The sequence below is a fragment of the Crocuta crocuta genome, unplaced genomic scaffold, assembly GCF_008692635.1.
Source record: "Crocuta crocuta isolate KB4526 unplaced genomic scaffold, BGI_CrCroc_1.0 scaffold67, whole genome shotgun sequence".
NCBI lineage: Eukaryota > Metazoa > Chordata > Mammalia > Carnivora > Hyaenidae > Crocuta > Crocuta crocuta.
Genome location: NW_027531896.1, coordinates 992,028 through 1,007,513, shown reverse-complemented (window position 1 = coordinate 1,007,513; position 15,486 = coordinate 992,028). Strand labels below are relative to the sequence as shown.

At 48.7% G+C, this 15,486-nt stretch overlaps 1 protein-coding gene and 1 pseudogene across 1 annotated transcript in view; both read left to right on the top strand.

Moving 5' to 3' along the window:
• FBLN7 (fibulin 7) overlaps positions 1-6,419 on the top strand; it is a 47,861-nt gene extending 41,442 nt beyond the window's left edge. Inside the window, exons 7-9 of the mRNA XM_077773496.1 lie at positions 790-927; positions 1,840-1,978; positions 3,357-6,419. Of these exons, the coding sequence (XP_077629622.1) occupies positions 790-927; positions 1,840-1,978; positions 3,357-3,729 (650 nt within the window). The 3' untranslated portion in view covers positions 3,730-6,419. The remainder of the gene's footprint in view (positions 1-789; positions 928-1,839; positions 1,979-3,356) is intronic.
• An 8,864-nt stretch (positions 6,420-15,283) lies between these two features.
• On the top strand, positions 15,284-15,408 carry LOC144239464 (U4 spliceosomal RNA; annotated as a pseudogene).
• Positions 15,409-15,486: the final 78 nt, after the last annotated feature.

The following is a 15,486-nucleotide window of genomic DNA, read 5'->3' as shown; positions in this document are numbered from 1 at the left end:
TGGTTGCCCAGACGTAGACTTTAGAGGCCATCGTGAGAATCAGACTGTGGAGAAAGCGGCCACGGGGCCCGCGCTGGCTCCCATGCCAGAACCCGGCCACGGTGGCGTCCAAACCACGGACACTCATCTAGAAGGGCCCTGAGCTCCCTTCTCCGCTCCATCGGGCGGCGGTTACATGGGCCGGGCCGGTGGCAGAGAGGAACTTGAGTCCTTACGTTGGCTAGACAGCCCTCCGGAGCTGTGCAGGGGTCTGGGACCCAATTCCCCGGGCCCCTCTCCACTTAGCTTTACAGACCCAGCCACTGTAGCTAACCTCTCCTAATTACCCAGCGCCTTCTAAGAGCCACTCAAACCAAGCAGGCCCCTGAGAATTGGCCCTTTGGTGCTAACTGCGGCCTGTTACAGCAGCAGGCATGAAACCCTCTTACTCCGTGCCTGAAGAGGAGGCCAGTTGAGGTGGGGCTGTGATCCAAGCAGATCGTCTGGGCTGCGGGCCTGATCTGCCAGCCTCTGCAGGGGGCTTCAGCCTTAGTCTTCAGCCCTTAGTCTTTAGCCTTAGCGGAACCAATCTAGGGTCTACCTCAGACCCCTCTCACCCCTCCCTTCGGCCCTGCGGACCCTTGGCTGGGGAGGAAGGGGAGCACACCTGCTCTTCTGGGTGCTCTGCTGGGGCTGGGGTTTCCCCACAGTGGCCATCCCTCCCAGGAATTGAGGTGCCGCCATCCTGGGACATGGTTGGTGCATGATCACCACATGGCTCCCGGTCATACTGGGCGCCTCTGTCCCCAGATGTGAATGAATGCGAGCTCTATGGGCAGGAGGGACGCCCCCGGCTCTGCATGCACACCTGTGTGAACACCCCAGGTTCCTACCGCTGTGCCTGCCCTGGAGGGTACCGGACCCTGGCCGATGGGAAGAGCTGTGAGGGTGAGTGATGCTGCTGCAGCGGCAGGTGGCTGCAGGGCTCGAGGGAGAGCCTGGCTGGTCCCAGACAGCAGGTCTTAGCCGCTGGGGGAAAGGGAGGAGGAGAGAAGGCAGACGGCTTCTCCATGGGCTGATGTGACATGTGAGAGAAGAGGTGGCTCCCCAGTGACCTCCTAGTGGGGCTCCGCTGCTGGGATCAGAGGAGTGAGGAACCTGGGCCTGGAGAAGGAGAAGACACCTCCATCCACCCATCCCTCTAACCATCCATCCCTCCCTCCCTCCCTCCATCCATCCCCCATTCATCTATCCCTCCCTCTCCATCACTCCCTTCCCCCATCCATCCACCCATTCCTCCCTCCATCCCTCCCTCCACCCATCTCTCCATCCATCCATCCATCCCACAAGTACTCAAGAAGGCAGGCCCAGGTAGGATTGTGCAGATTGGGAAGAAACAGCCTCCAGCTGGGGTGAAGGCAGCAGCAGAGAACTCATAAGGAGAGTGAGAGCATCTGCATTTGGGGTGGGATGAGGCTGAGTAGAAAGGTTTTCCGGAAGATTGGACTCATAAAGGGCCTGATAATAGCCATAGAGGGGAGACTCGAGTCCTCAGGCTGAGGAGGTGGCAGATCTGAGAGGAGTGTGACCTGTGACTGGTAACACCCCTGTGTTTCAGCACCTTTGTGACCGCTCTACCCTGAGTAAGGACAGGACTCCGGAGAAGGGAGCTCCGTAGCGGGGCTCTGCAGGGGCTGGATTTCAAATAGTTAAGGATGATAGGGTTTCCTATTTGAAAAATAAATTTTGGGTATTTATAAAGCTCACTACATTCCAGTACCCGTTGGGGTTTTTCATGTGGTCTTGTGACAGAAGGGACATCAGGGGATCTTCACCCTCCCTGGGTGTCCCTTATTTCAGACATTGATGAGTGTGTGAGTCTCCAGCACGTGTGTCCCCGGGGGACCATGTGCATCAACACCGGTGGAGGCTTCCAGTGCGTCAACCCGGAGTGCCCGGAGGGCAGCGGCAATGTGAGCTACGTGAAGACGTCTCCATTGTGAGTATAGCCAGCGCCACCCATGGCTGGGCGCGTACAACCCTCACCCCGGCCTCCCAGGGTGGCTGGGCCAGTTCTTCCTCAAGGTTCTTAGGTAAAGGTACAGTTATATGCAAGCAAAGATGGAAGGAGCTGGGAGTCTGGCTTTTCTGAGCTTCTCTTTCCCTTTGGTGGTTGCATTTAATGCCTTGGCTGCTCTGGGCAGCAAGAACCCAGTTTGCCCTGATAGGAGTACTGTTCCGAGTGCTCCCTGCTGACTGGAGGATGACTGAGTCCTAGCCACCCTGGTGTAGCGCTGTTGGGGGTGGGGGCCACTGGAGGGAAGGCCACTATGGTCTCATGGAGGCAGGGACATACTACACAGATTTGGGAGAAGATCGTTTTTTCATGTTCACATAGCTAGTAACTGGTAGGTTCCAGTCACTCTGCACTGTATTAATCTACTTTTCCACTGAGGTCAGGAGGTTTGATTTCCAGTAATCTCAGCATCTAGTAGTTTTTGTTTTCAAAAGGGGTGAGACAGGCCTTTCAGGAGGGTAACTACAAGTATCACAGAGTGCATGTATTTTCTTGTGAAACAGAGATGACAAGAGCCTTAGCATTGTCTTTAGAATGAATTAACTTCACAAGCTCAGATACTTGAATTGCCTTTTGGGCTGTAGCAGAATAGAAGCATCGAGAAAGTCAGTGGCACTGAGGAATGTCAGTTACTTACTGAGCACGGAGGCACCACACTCTTCCTCAGAAGTCACTTAGTGAAGGGACTGTATGTCATTGCCTTTGGGGACATCTCTGATTAACAGCCAGATATGATATTCGACCTGCATAGCTGTGATTATGTGGGTCGCTAAATGGCATCTCTCTCTTATGTTGGATAAGGCAGAGAAATTTCAGAAGCACTTCCACAAGATCCTGATTCCAAATGGTTAAGAGAGACAGGGTTCCCTCTTTAAGAATAAACATTGGCTGTTTGGGAAGTTCACATCACATAAAGCGCCACATTCTAGCGTTGCCAGCTACCCACCAGGGTCCCACCATTACTGAGAGAGGTCTCGGCACGTGAGGAAAGGGCACCTGGTTTGAATCCCGGAACCATCACTAGTTAATCTTCCCCGGCTGTAGGTTTCTGTGAAGACGATAGTAACAGCATATACAATTATACGTGCACATCCATATACAAGTGGTCAGGGCAACACCTCTGCCCTGGCCACGCCTGACACCACCCACACTCACTAGCCTGTGGCTCTGAGCACCTGTGGCTGGGAAAGGCCACTCTGCCGGCCTCTGCAAGAAGGCAGTGGGCAGGCGAGGCAGGTCAGGGCAGGCCCTGCTGAGTCTCCCCAAGGCTGACTCCTTCCATTTCAACTCTCTATTCCAGCCAGTGTGAGCGAAACCCCTGCCCCATGGAGAGCAGACCGTGCCGCCACTTGCCCAAGACCATCTCCTTCCATTACCTTTCTCTGCCCTCCAACCTGAAGACGCCCATCACGCTCTTCCGCATGGCTACGGCCTCAGCCCCTGGCCGGCCCGGACCCAACAGCCTGCGGTTTGGGATCGTGGGTGGGAACAGCCGAGGCCACTTTGTGATGCAGCGCTCAGACCGGCAGACGGGCGAGCTGATCCTCGTCCAGACCCTGGAGGGGCCTCAGACGCTAGAGGTGGACGTGGACATGTCAGAATACCTGGACCGCTCCTTCCAGGCCAACCACGTGTCCAAAGTCACCATCTTTGTGTCCCCTTATGACTTCTAAGGTAGCTGTGGGGTCCCTGCGGTGCAGACATCTGGGCTCATCTCTCTTCCTCAGAGACTCAGCTGAGGGCCCTGACTGCGACAGACCTCTCTCCCTACCCTGCCCCGCCCCTGCCTACCTCCCCACCTGCCCGTGCCCCCGGGTTTCTAGGGCACTGCGCATACTCCTCCATGCAGTAGCACCAAAGGGCAGCCCCGGGACCCAGACTGCTGCCATCACTGTTTTCTTTCTGCTTTAAGCTCTTCCTGTAGATTATGCACTAACTTTCTCAAGTCTTCTTTACAGGGAAAAGGGCAGTTTTTCAAAATGCTGGGTGAATGGCTTCATGAGTTTGAACCAGCTGGGGAGGGAAGAGCTTACGGTATATGTCTGAGATGATTGTCAGCCCTCCGTATTGTTGTAGTCAAGCCTCTAGCATGCCGCGGACCTGCACATGTGGGCACAGGGACTGGGTCTCCTGCCACAGCCCGCCATGTTGTTCTTGTCTGCATTCCTTTCTGTGACATGCCTGCCAGGCTTCTCATCAGAAAGCCATGGCAGGGCCTGCAAACCCCACGCAGATTCTTCTAGACCAAGGAACCAACATTAAAGCATAAGTTCTGCCTGAAGTAATTCCCATTTAAGAAATCGTATCTCAGAACATAACCTGGTATTATAATGGAAGAAATAAATTCTGTTGCTCCTATGTGCCCACCTGGCCTGTTCCTGAACATGAGTTAGCCCAGTTCCTTCTAGGAAGGGATACCTGGCTCTCTTCTTGTCTAGGGTAGACCCACTGGGATAAATGAAGAAAAAAGAAAACATGGAGGTGACCTTGGGATTGCTCTACCAATAGAAATTTTGCTTGGCCAAATGAGAGATTGGTAAGGCAACATCTGGCCATGGTGAGTTTAAGAAAATTCTGGGGACACCTGGGTGGCTCAGTCGGTTAAGCATCTGACTTTGGCTCAGGTCATGGTCTCACGGTCCGTGAGTTCGAGTCCCACATCAGGATCAGGCTCAGTGCTGACAGCTCGGAGCCTGGAGCTCGCTTTCGATTCTGTGTCTCCCTCTCTCTCTGCCCTTCCCCTGCTCACACTCCATCTCTGTCTCAAAAATAAACATTTAAAAACAGTTAAAAAAAGAAAAAAGAAAATTCTGGCATTTACATTGATCCAGGGCCTTCTACTTTTTTTTGTTGTTTGTTTCAGAGAGTGAGAGAACATTCAGAGAGAGAGGGAGAGACAAGGAGAGGGAGAGAGAGAATCCCAAGCAGGGTGGGCACTGTCAGCTGTGGAGCCTGATATGGGACTCAGTCCCACAACTGTGAGATCATGACCTGAACAGAAGCCAAGAGTCAGATGCTGAATCTACTGAGCCACCCAGGCGCCCTGCAGGGCCTTGTACTTCTGATATAGGAGCCAAGGGGCAATGCCCTCCAGGTAACTGAAGAAAGAAAACACTGGCTGGGGCGTGGGATGGGGTGGAGACCATTCAAGTTGAAACTTGAAAGTCAGCTGAACTGTGAGGAGATTTCAGTATCCAAATACACATTAATCTAGGTAAGATTTCATCAGACGTTTATTTTAAAATTCTTTGTATTTGCCTTGGTATGAGATGGAGCCAGAGGAATTGTGTTGCCAGTATAGGGATCAAGTCATATATCAGGATGACCCTAGTGTCTCTGATAGTTTCACAGGTATCTTGTATGACAAGATATTTCAAGCTCATCTTGTGTATTTTACACCTCAGTCCTGAAGTCCTCCAGTGTTTCCCAGAAATCCCTGGTTCCTCTTAGTGGGAAATAATAATTAGAGACCAAAATCTGGGTGTTAGGAGTGCTCATTGGTAGTGGCTGGGTCACTGTTTCTTTGTGTTAGTGGACAGAACTAGCAACTATGTTACTATGAGTTTTGGGGTTTTTTTTTTTAACTACATGAGTTTATAAGGACACTTCCAATCCAACTCAGGACTACAGGGTTTTTACTGTAGCCTTCCTGATCTCACATCTGCTCTTCTTTTACTTAGTCTGAAAACCTCTTTTTCAAAATCACCAAAATAATTACATATTGTTTTAAATCCTCAGAATAACAATGACAAGTTGTCATAAAAAATAATAATGGAAAACACTTAAAATGTTTCTTTTGCAATTCTTTTTGTCTTTCTGTTTCTTTTGGCATAAAATTGCTTTATGCCATTAGACATGTTCAGTGAAATTACTATTTTAAAATAACTTAGAATAGTAGTTATGTCCGAAACCTGAATCAGGGGTATGGGTATTCACTTTGTACTGCTTACGTTTTTAGAGACTATTTTAATTTTTTTTATAATTACATAAATTATTTATTTCGCTCCAAAGTCAAATCCACAGAATGAGCTATAGTCAGAGAAGTCTGTATTCTAACCCAGTGCCCTCCACCTATTTCCTCCTTCTGCCTTGGATAATAATTTTTTCCCATGTCACCCTTCCACTAAAAAAAAATTATACACACACACAAATGATAAATGACAGCACACTATTTCACACTTTCCTTGGTCTTGCTTTTCTTTTCTCCTTAACAGTATACTGAATATCATTCCATAGAACCAAGTATTCTCCTATCCAGTGCTCCATTATGAAGTCATACATACCATTGTTTATTCAACCAGTCACCCTTGATTGACATCTGGTTTGTTTCCGATCTTTTGCTATTAAAAGTATTGCAGCAATATGCATGTGTCTTTTGTGTTTTTCCCTTTGTATCTTTGAGGTCAATTTTTCCTCCATAAGGATTATACTACTTTCTGTCTGCAACAGTGTATGAGAGAGCCTATTCCTGAATCAAAGAAGGCCCCAGTGGTATCCCTAGTTCTCAAGTCTGCACACCCACCAGACTCTCGTCTGGAAGGAGATAGAGGCCTGAATGTAGAGCTATTCCACAACTAGCCTGCCCACCTGTCCTGGACTTCTAGCAGTCAACAGCCACCAGTAAGAGATGAAAGGTCATCCAGCTGGATCACTGACTCAGGAGGGATGGAAAGTTAGCTAAGGTTTTGGATAACTTTTAAAAGTCATCTTTTATTTAAGTTTATTCATTCTGAGAGTGACAGAGAGGGCGTGCATGCAGGGGAGGAGCAGAGAGAGAGAAGGAGAGAGAAAATCCTAAGCAGGCTCCACACTGTTATCGAGAAGCCTGTGGCGGGACTCAAACTCACAAACCGTGAGGTCATGACCTGAACCAAAACCAAGAGTTGGGCACTTAACCTACTGAGCCACCCAGGTGCCCCTAGAACAAAATATCACTGCATAGTCATAGTAAACTTGAATCTGAGTATGTGCCCTAAGGAGAGACATGAAGAAGCCAGACTTGACTGGGTCACTTTCCACCAGTCACTGCCTCTGCTTTTACCAAGCCCATACTGCAGGGATGGAAAGGTGGAGTTTCATAACCCTTACTGTGTACCTATGAAAATCTACAGGTGTTTATAGGTGGCATAAGTATTCTTGAATGTCTGCGCTGTTGCAGGCACTGTTTTAGTTGCTTAGGATACAATGGTTGACAAGACGGACAGAGATCCTGACCTCATGGAGCTTCCATTTCAGCAGATGAGAAGATAACACATATGAAAACAAGAAAAGGACATCATTTCAAAGAGGGATGAGAGCTCTTTGAAAGCTCAGAAGCAGCAGAAGAGGATGTCAGTATACAGAAAACGTGTGCACAAATACATGGAGACAGATAACCTGTGGAGCATAGGTGTTGCAAACACTATAATCATATGTGGTCACTGGGGGATCCCTTTTCTCAGTGTTTGGAATTATGACCCAGAAGCTCGAGTGTCTGAGTGAAGGAGGGATGTAAAGAAAGACATAGGATGACCACACTGGCTTAGGGGCACAAAGGAAAGGCATCTACACAGACAGAGAACAGTGATGCTGACATGGAAAGAGAAGAAATGAAAGACCATGGGCACTCCAATTTTAGTATATGTGCTGCTGAAGCGAGCACGACCATGGGCACTCCAGGGGGAGCCTGATTTTGTGTTCTGGTTATCACTGTGGTATAAAATATCCCATTGCGGTATTACGCTCATGGATTCTGTGAGTCAGGAATTCAGATAGAGCACAGGGGGACGTTTTATATGGTTTACATGTGCTCCACAACGTCTTCACCTCTCTCAGGCAGGAAGCCTTCAGGGCCAGGGCTGCAGTGATCTGAAGGGTCACTCACTCACTCACTGGGCTGGCCTGGCTGGGAAACTTGAAGACTGATGATGACCAGAACAGCCATCCTTGGGTTCTTCGTGAGACTCCGCTTCCTCAGAGCATGGTGGCCTCAGAATAATCAGACTTCTGACACGGTGGCTCTGAGTTCCTGATGACTGTTCCAAAAAACAAGGTGTGTATGGCCTTTATGACCTGATGAGTCAGATAGGGTCACCTCCACCATACTCTGTTGGTTGAAGTAGTCACAAGCAGCCACTAAGTCAAGGGAAGCACACGTGGACCAGTGAGTCCTAAACGAGTCGAGCTGCGAGCTGCGGCGAATTGAGAAATTTTAAAGGATTTAATGGCCATGTTTTTCAAACTGCCATTTCCAGTTTCCTGTTTAGGGTCCCGATGCCTCCTGGAATCTGGCTTCTGGCTTGTGGGTGTCATCAGACCATCCTGAGTCCCTTCAGTCCTCCTTCGTTCAGCCTCTTTTGGGTGTCCTTTTCAAATAGGTGATCCCAGCCTAAGACAGGACTCGTGCTTAAGTTGGGAGATAATATCTTCACTTATATCACAAGGGGGTACCTTTAACAATGGTAGAAACAGCGCTGAAGTCCAACGAGCATGGCACTGCATGCTCGACAAGGTCAGAGGTGTGGGGAGAGAGACCAGTGGAAGGGGCAGGACCAGTTTGTGAAGTTAGCACTTAAAGTGGTTCTCAGTAGCAGAGTTCTGGTGGGAAATGCAGGCCACGTCCTGCCATGCTCGCGCTCCCCTGGAGGGTCCCCGCAAAAGCCAGCATTGGCAAAGCCACGGAAATGTCTGCTGACTTACAAACGAGACAGTATGACTTGGTGAAAATTGGGTTTGGGCTGATGGAATTTTCTGAATCTGACCACCTTCAAATGAAAAGTTACATTTTAGCAATCTAGTTCTTTATCTCCAGGAAGCTCTTGAGACTTTTTAAAATTTAAATACAAGTTAGTTAACATACAGTGTAGTCTTGGCTTCAGGAGTAGAACCCAGTGATTAATCTCTTACATATGACACCCAATTCATCTCCAAAAGTGTCCTCCTTAATGCCGGTCATCCATCTAGTTCATCTCCCAACCCAACACCCCTCCAGCAGCCCTATTTGTTCTCTGTATTTAGGAGTCTCTTACAATTTATCTCCCTATTTTTATCTTATTTTTCCTTCCCTTCCTCCCCTATGTTCATCTGTTGAGTTTCTCAAATTCCACATGAGTGAAATCATATTGCATCTGTCTTTCTGACTTATTTCGCTTCGCAGAATACCCTCTAGTTCCATCCACGTTGTTGTAAATGGCAAGATTTCATTCTTTTTCATCGCTGAGTAGTATTACATTGTGTATATATACCACATCTTCTTTATCCATTAGACATATTTTTTACAGTATGTCCACTTGCTTGCTTATGCCAGGACTCACAACAGTCACACTGACGCTTGCACAATGGCTCACCTTCCTTCCCCTTCTAACTGGCTGAGTCATCAGACATGCTTCTGAATGCATTGGTCCTCCCTACGCAAGCCGCCAAGTTCCATCACAGGAAGTGTGTTCCTCACCCCTACTAAGTCCTGTGGGTCAAGATTAGGTACAGTACCATTTCCTTCATTCCTGCCTTTGGCCAGTAGGGGGTGGCAGACTTGGTTGAGCATTGGGTCTTGAATGCTGGAGTTGAGAACACTGCACACCAAGGGGGTCTTTCTCACTCCAATGCTGGTTTTAGGTGGTTTGGAGTCTGTCCACAGGACAGACATATCTCTGCGGTTACTTGGCCATGTGGAAATTCAACACACTCCATGTTCAATCATAATCGTGGTGTTCTAAAGGTGGCTGGATTTTAGAATGTAACCCCAATCCCTAGAGTCTTGAGTGGTTTGGCCCCTGCCGACCTCCTGGACCACTGCTTGTGATGCTCCCAAATGCACTGGCCTCCTTTCTGCCCCTTGACTCCGCCCAGCTCACTCCTGCCTGGGAGCCTTTGGATTTGCTGCGTCTTCCCTGCCATATTCCTTGTTCAGGCCTCCACTTGGTGTGACTCAAATGTCCCCTCCTTGGAGAGGCTGTCCCAGCCACCCCTGCCAGCACTGCTCACTTCCTGCAGTCCCTCTTCATTACCTTACTCTGCTGCATTTTCTTGAAAAGCAACTTTTCACTATCTGAAATCACTGTATTGTTAGTTGGTTTCCTGGATTTTTTCTGTCTCTTCCCACAGCGCAGACCCTGTTGGCCGCACACCCAGTATCCATTTTCCTTTTCCACCTTCTGAAAGGAGACTTGTTTTGTTCACACCATCTTCCCTTGTTGTTATGGCCTGAACTCTGTTACCCTCTCCCCCCCAAATTCCCATGTTGAAGTCCTAATCCCTAGTACCTCAGAAGGGGATTGTGGGTCTTTAAAGAGGTAATTAAGTTAAAATGAGGCCATGAGGGTGGGCTCTAATCCACTATGACTGGCATCTGTAGAAAAAGAGATTAGGAAAGAGATACACACAGAGGGAAGACCATACAAGGACAGAGGGAGGAGACGACAGACATCTACAAGTCAAGGAGGGAGGCCTCAGAAGAAATCAACCTTACCGACAACCTTAATCTCAGACCTCTAGCCTCCAGAATTGTGAGAAAATAAGGTTTTGTTGTATCACATGGTCTTTGCTACTCTGTTACAGCAGCCCTAGCCAATAAATACAATCCTCATTCCAGCCTGTGTCTTAGGGGAAGGTGGCCACCCACCCCCCACCCTCCACGCTCCAAGGCAACACAGTGAATCATCCTCAGTCCCTGAGTGTCAGAGACCCAGACGAGAGCCAGCCATGCACTGTATTCCACAGGCAAGTGCTAGGTACCCAGGGATTGTCTGAGGCAGAGACGGGAAGGGCTTACGATATGGTTGGAAAGGTCTCTTTCTTTTCCACTGAATGGGAGGAAATATGTCATCACAGTTGGTGCCGGGAGCCATGTTTTTGACAATGAGGGAAGAGGGTATAAGGGAAAAGCCTCCTGGCTACAAGTAGAGCTGAGAGAAATGGAGCTGGGGTCCCAGCGAAATCTGCCTGAGCCTTTCCCCCAGCTGGACTTCCTGTTATATGAGATGATGTGGCTGTAGCGTAAGTGGAGTGGAGATGGAGTCCTCGTTGTTTGGGTCTAACCGGCAGGACTCCCGGCTCCATGAGAGCAGGCATGCATCCTCTGGGCATCTAGCTTCCAGAACTGTGAGAGGATACGTTTCTGTTGTTGTAGGGCACCAGTTTGCGGTGCTTCGTTATAGCAGCCCCAGGAAACAAATACACTTTGTACCCTAGTCTCCCCTCCAGTTTACACTAGTTTGCTCCCTAGTGTAAACTAACACTCATGTAGTCACAGATAAGACCCAAGAGTCAATCCTCTCACCTGCTGAGGGAGGGCTCATCTCCAGCCTGGGGAACATGGCCAGCCACTATCCACCAAGTACATACTTCTCTTCAGAAGTCCCCATCCTGGTCCAGCCATTCTCTTTGTCAATAAACTTGACTCACTAAAGTGTGATAAAGATCGTCACTTTATTACTTTAACTGATAAATTTAGAGTTCCAGAAGAAGGTCTTTTGCAAGTACACAGTCAGACAGGGGACATTCCCAAGACGGATTTTCTAACATGGTGTCCTTTTTTTTCTTTTTTTTTCTGAAAAGGAAATTGGCTAAGGTTCTAACTAGTAATAATATAATTCTACTTCTTTCCACAGTACCAGCTGAAACAAAGGGCTCAATCAGCATATTTCATAAAGAGAGTCATTGACTGAAAGGATAAGGAAGGAATTTGGACTCTTAATCCTAAATCCTGGATTAGCCTAGAGGACTGGAAACAANCCCCCAGAACCTGGCTGGCTCTGTCAGTGTTCAAACACTCCTGTGACAGTCTCTGTTTTCGTTAGCATCAGGTGACCCTACAGAGCAAGTGGAGGACTTGATTACAGGCCAGTTGTGCCCTCAGAACCAGAACGCATGGCCTGCATTTCCTTTTCCTCTTATACAAACAGAAGAATATGACTTCTAATCTAGATCAAAAGTGAGGCAAAACACACACAGATGGGAATTCCACAGAAATTCATCCTGAATCTGAGACCCGTCCCCGGCGGTCTCCGCTGGCACCGCTGCACGCAGCTCCCCCTCTCTCGGCTGGCCGGGGACACAGCGGTCAGGTAGGCAGGTCGCTGCCTAGCGTTCCCCCATCTCTCTCTTTTGCTACGCTCTCCTCTTGATAAAGAGTGAAAAACTGATGCTGCACCTGAGTGGCTCAGTCAGTTAAACACCCAGCTCCAGCTCAGGTCATGATCTCGTGGCTCCTGAGTTCGAGCCCCGCATCGGGCTCTGTGCTGACAGCTTGGAGCCTTGGAGCCTGCCTCGGATTCTGCGTCTCCCTCTCTCTTTCTGCCCCTCCCCACTCATGCTCTGTCTCTTTCTCCTTCAAAAATAAATATTTAAAAAAAATTTTTTTAAAAGAGTGAAAAACTGTTCTGCCGCCAGCCAGGCTGTGGGGGAGAACCGGGAACTGAAACAAAAACCACAACTTCCCAAAAGGCAGTGCCCTAGGACTCACATAACCCATCCACTGCATGCCTTCAGAGCATGCAAGCCACAAAGCATCCTGGTGTAAACTCCTAACACTCACTCACTCACAGAGAAGACCCCGGCAGCAACTCTCTAGTTGACAAAATCTGACTCACCCCTGCCAAGACCATCCCATGACTCACCCTAGTCTCCAGAATTTGGATTATTTTTCCCTAACTCCCTCCTGTTGAGATGGCCCCCAGCCCCCTGAAATGCAATCCCTCTCTTGCTGCAGTGAATCATAAACCTGGCGTTGTTGACTCTAGGTGGGTTCCGGGTGGTCTTTGACTGATGGGCATCAACTCTCAACTCAAGCAACCAGTGGTCTCCACTGTGGTCCCTAGGCCTACTGGCGTGTGGTGCTCAATGGTGAACACGCACTAGGTAGTTGGGGATGGCACTCATTTAGAGTCTCAAGTCTGGGGGGTGCCTGGGTGGCTCAGTCGGTTGAGTGTCTGACTTCAGTGCAGGTCATGTTTTCACTCATGGGTTCGAGCCCCACGTCGGGTTCTGTGCTGACAGCTCCCTCTCTTTGCCCATCCCCTGTTCATGCTCTGTCTCTCTCAAAAATGAATGTTAAAATTTTTTTTTCTTAAGAGTCCCAAATCTGGAAACGAGGAAAGAGGATGGGCTGCTCAGGAGGAACTGTGTAAAGGCTCAAAGGCACCTCACATGTGCATTTGAGTGTCACACACAGATCTTCCATTACAACAGGGTCATGTCCCTGTAAGCCCATCATAAGTGGAAAATATCATGAGTCAAAATGCATCTAAGATGCCTAACCTGAACATCATGGCTTAGCCCAGCCTACCTGACATGAGCTCAGGACACTTTAGCCTACAGTTGGGCAAAATCACCTAACTCAAAGCCTATTTGATAATAAAGTGTTAAACCTCTTTGAACACCGTACTGAACCTGAAAACTGGAAGGGTATATGGGTACAGGATGGCCATGAGCATTATCTGTAGTTCGCCTTGGAGACCACGTGGCTGGGACCAGGAGCCTGTGGCCGGCGGCGCTGCCCAGCATCATGAGACTATCTATCAAGAGAAGATTGTACTGTATGCTGTTAGCCTGGGGAAAGCTAAAAATCCAAAATTCTAGGTATGGTTTCTACTGAGTGTGTATCACTTTTGTACCATCATAAAGTTGAAATAGCACTAAGCCGAACCACCGTTAAGTCAGGACCATCTGTACAGGGAGGCATTTACGCCCTTTCCTTCTTTCCCTCCCACCCTCCCTCTTCCTCTCTCAGTTGCCTTCCTACATTCTGCCTCTGCCTGGGGATTTCTTTCATTACTTGAGCAGGACACATCAACCCCATCGATGCTGTTCCACGGTTTGACCTCTACCACTTCAAGGCTTAACGTTTAGAAATTCCTTTATATTCTTTCACCTAAAGGTCTGTTTCCATACAGTTGGGGAACAAAAAGCAGTGCCCCTCTAATGTTTGGATGTTTTAATAATTTAATGAACACTGAATGAAGGTCTTCTATGTGCCCGGTCCTTCAGGGAACACTGCCTTGAACAAGACAGAGACACTGAATGCCCTTGTGTTGCTTCCAGAAGAGAGAAGACAATTTAAGACAAGGGGTTCAAGGGCTGCTAAGCCCAGAAGAGGGTGGAGGGTGAAAGGCACCTTACCTGATGTTCACTAAAGCTGTCCCCTGGCGACAAAGGAAACATGGGTGAGGCCTCAGAGGAAAGCAGGCCAACAAGGGGACTGACACTTGCAGGCGCCACTGAAGTCCTGAACCCCTATTCTCCAATCCTGGCATTTGACCTGGGGCATTGAACAGCGGAGGCTTGCCGATTACCGGGCAGGCCCACGAGGCCTGTTTCACAATCCTTCATGCAGCTCCCACACCATGGCCTTGTTACGGCCCGGCGGAGATTTGACAAAACAGAGGCCATGGGCCCATGGGCACCAGCAGGGTCTCCTCATTTGTTACCCGGCAACCTCTTTTCTGTCTTGCCTCTCGGCTCCCAGACGGAGGGGCCTGCACAGCCCATTTAGAAAGTCAGGGTCATTCTTTTCCTTTTTTCTTTCTCCTGGTACAGATGTAGCTGGAGGCGCATCCCGAGGAACGCAGACCCGCAGAAGGGCTGGCAGGCTGGAGCGGCAGGGGCCAGGGCAGGCTGGCCAGGTTTCTGCTTCCTGCAGGGCCGTGAGCATCATCTCCCTGCCTTGGGGAGAACATAGAACCCTTCACAGCTGCACAAGGACGGGCATTCAGACTCTGAGACAATCAGGAATTCACTGGGACCAGGTTTTCCTTCTTCGTGGACTGAAATGACTGTTTCATGTCCATTTGGCTGAAATAAGGAGCATTTCTGTTGATTCCGGGTTCACCTAACCGAGTTCAGCTACACGAGGAAGTTTAAATTGGCTTGCAGTCCGTGGGCATACAGAAAGCTTGAAAAGAGCTGGTGTGTCAGCAGATATGGACGGGGCCGAATCACAAATCTGTTCAGGAAGTCCAAGATTAAAGCCTAGTTTATATTATTATGTAACAAATATACCTGCCAAGCAACACAGGCAGGCAAATAAATTTGAAATATTCTTGCTGAGGACACAGCTGGGATAGTAAATTTATATAAGACTTACGTGAATGGTAAATAAGATCACTTCTGTGGAACTCCTAAAAAAGGCAGTTAAAAATTTGGAACAGGAGTAAAGGGCCTAACTACTCAGAAACAAGGAGCATCCTGCCAGAAAGATGAGGCCCTGGATAGCGAGGTGGGAAAGGGCGAATTCTGAAATAAAAGGACGACAGCTTTGCGCAGTGGCAGGATCGTAGCCAATGAGGTCTATCCGAGGTGCAATTATCGCTAATTGAAATAAAAGGACTACAAGCTGGTACACATTTAGTCTTCATACCAGTCACAAATAATTATTTCTAAAGTGCAGATATGACCAGAAAAAAAAAGGTATTATGATATCAAACGATACTTAAAATTGAACCAGCCTTTCTACT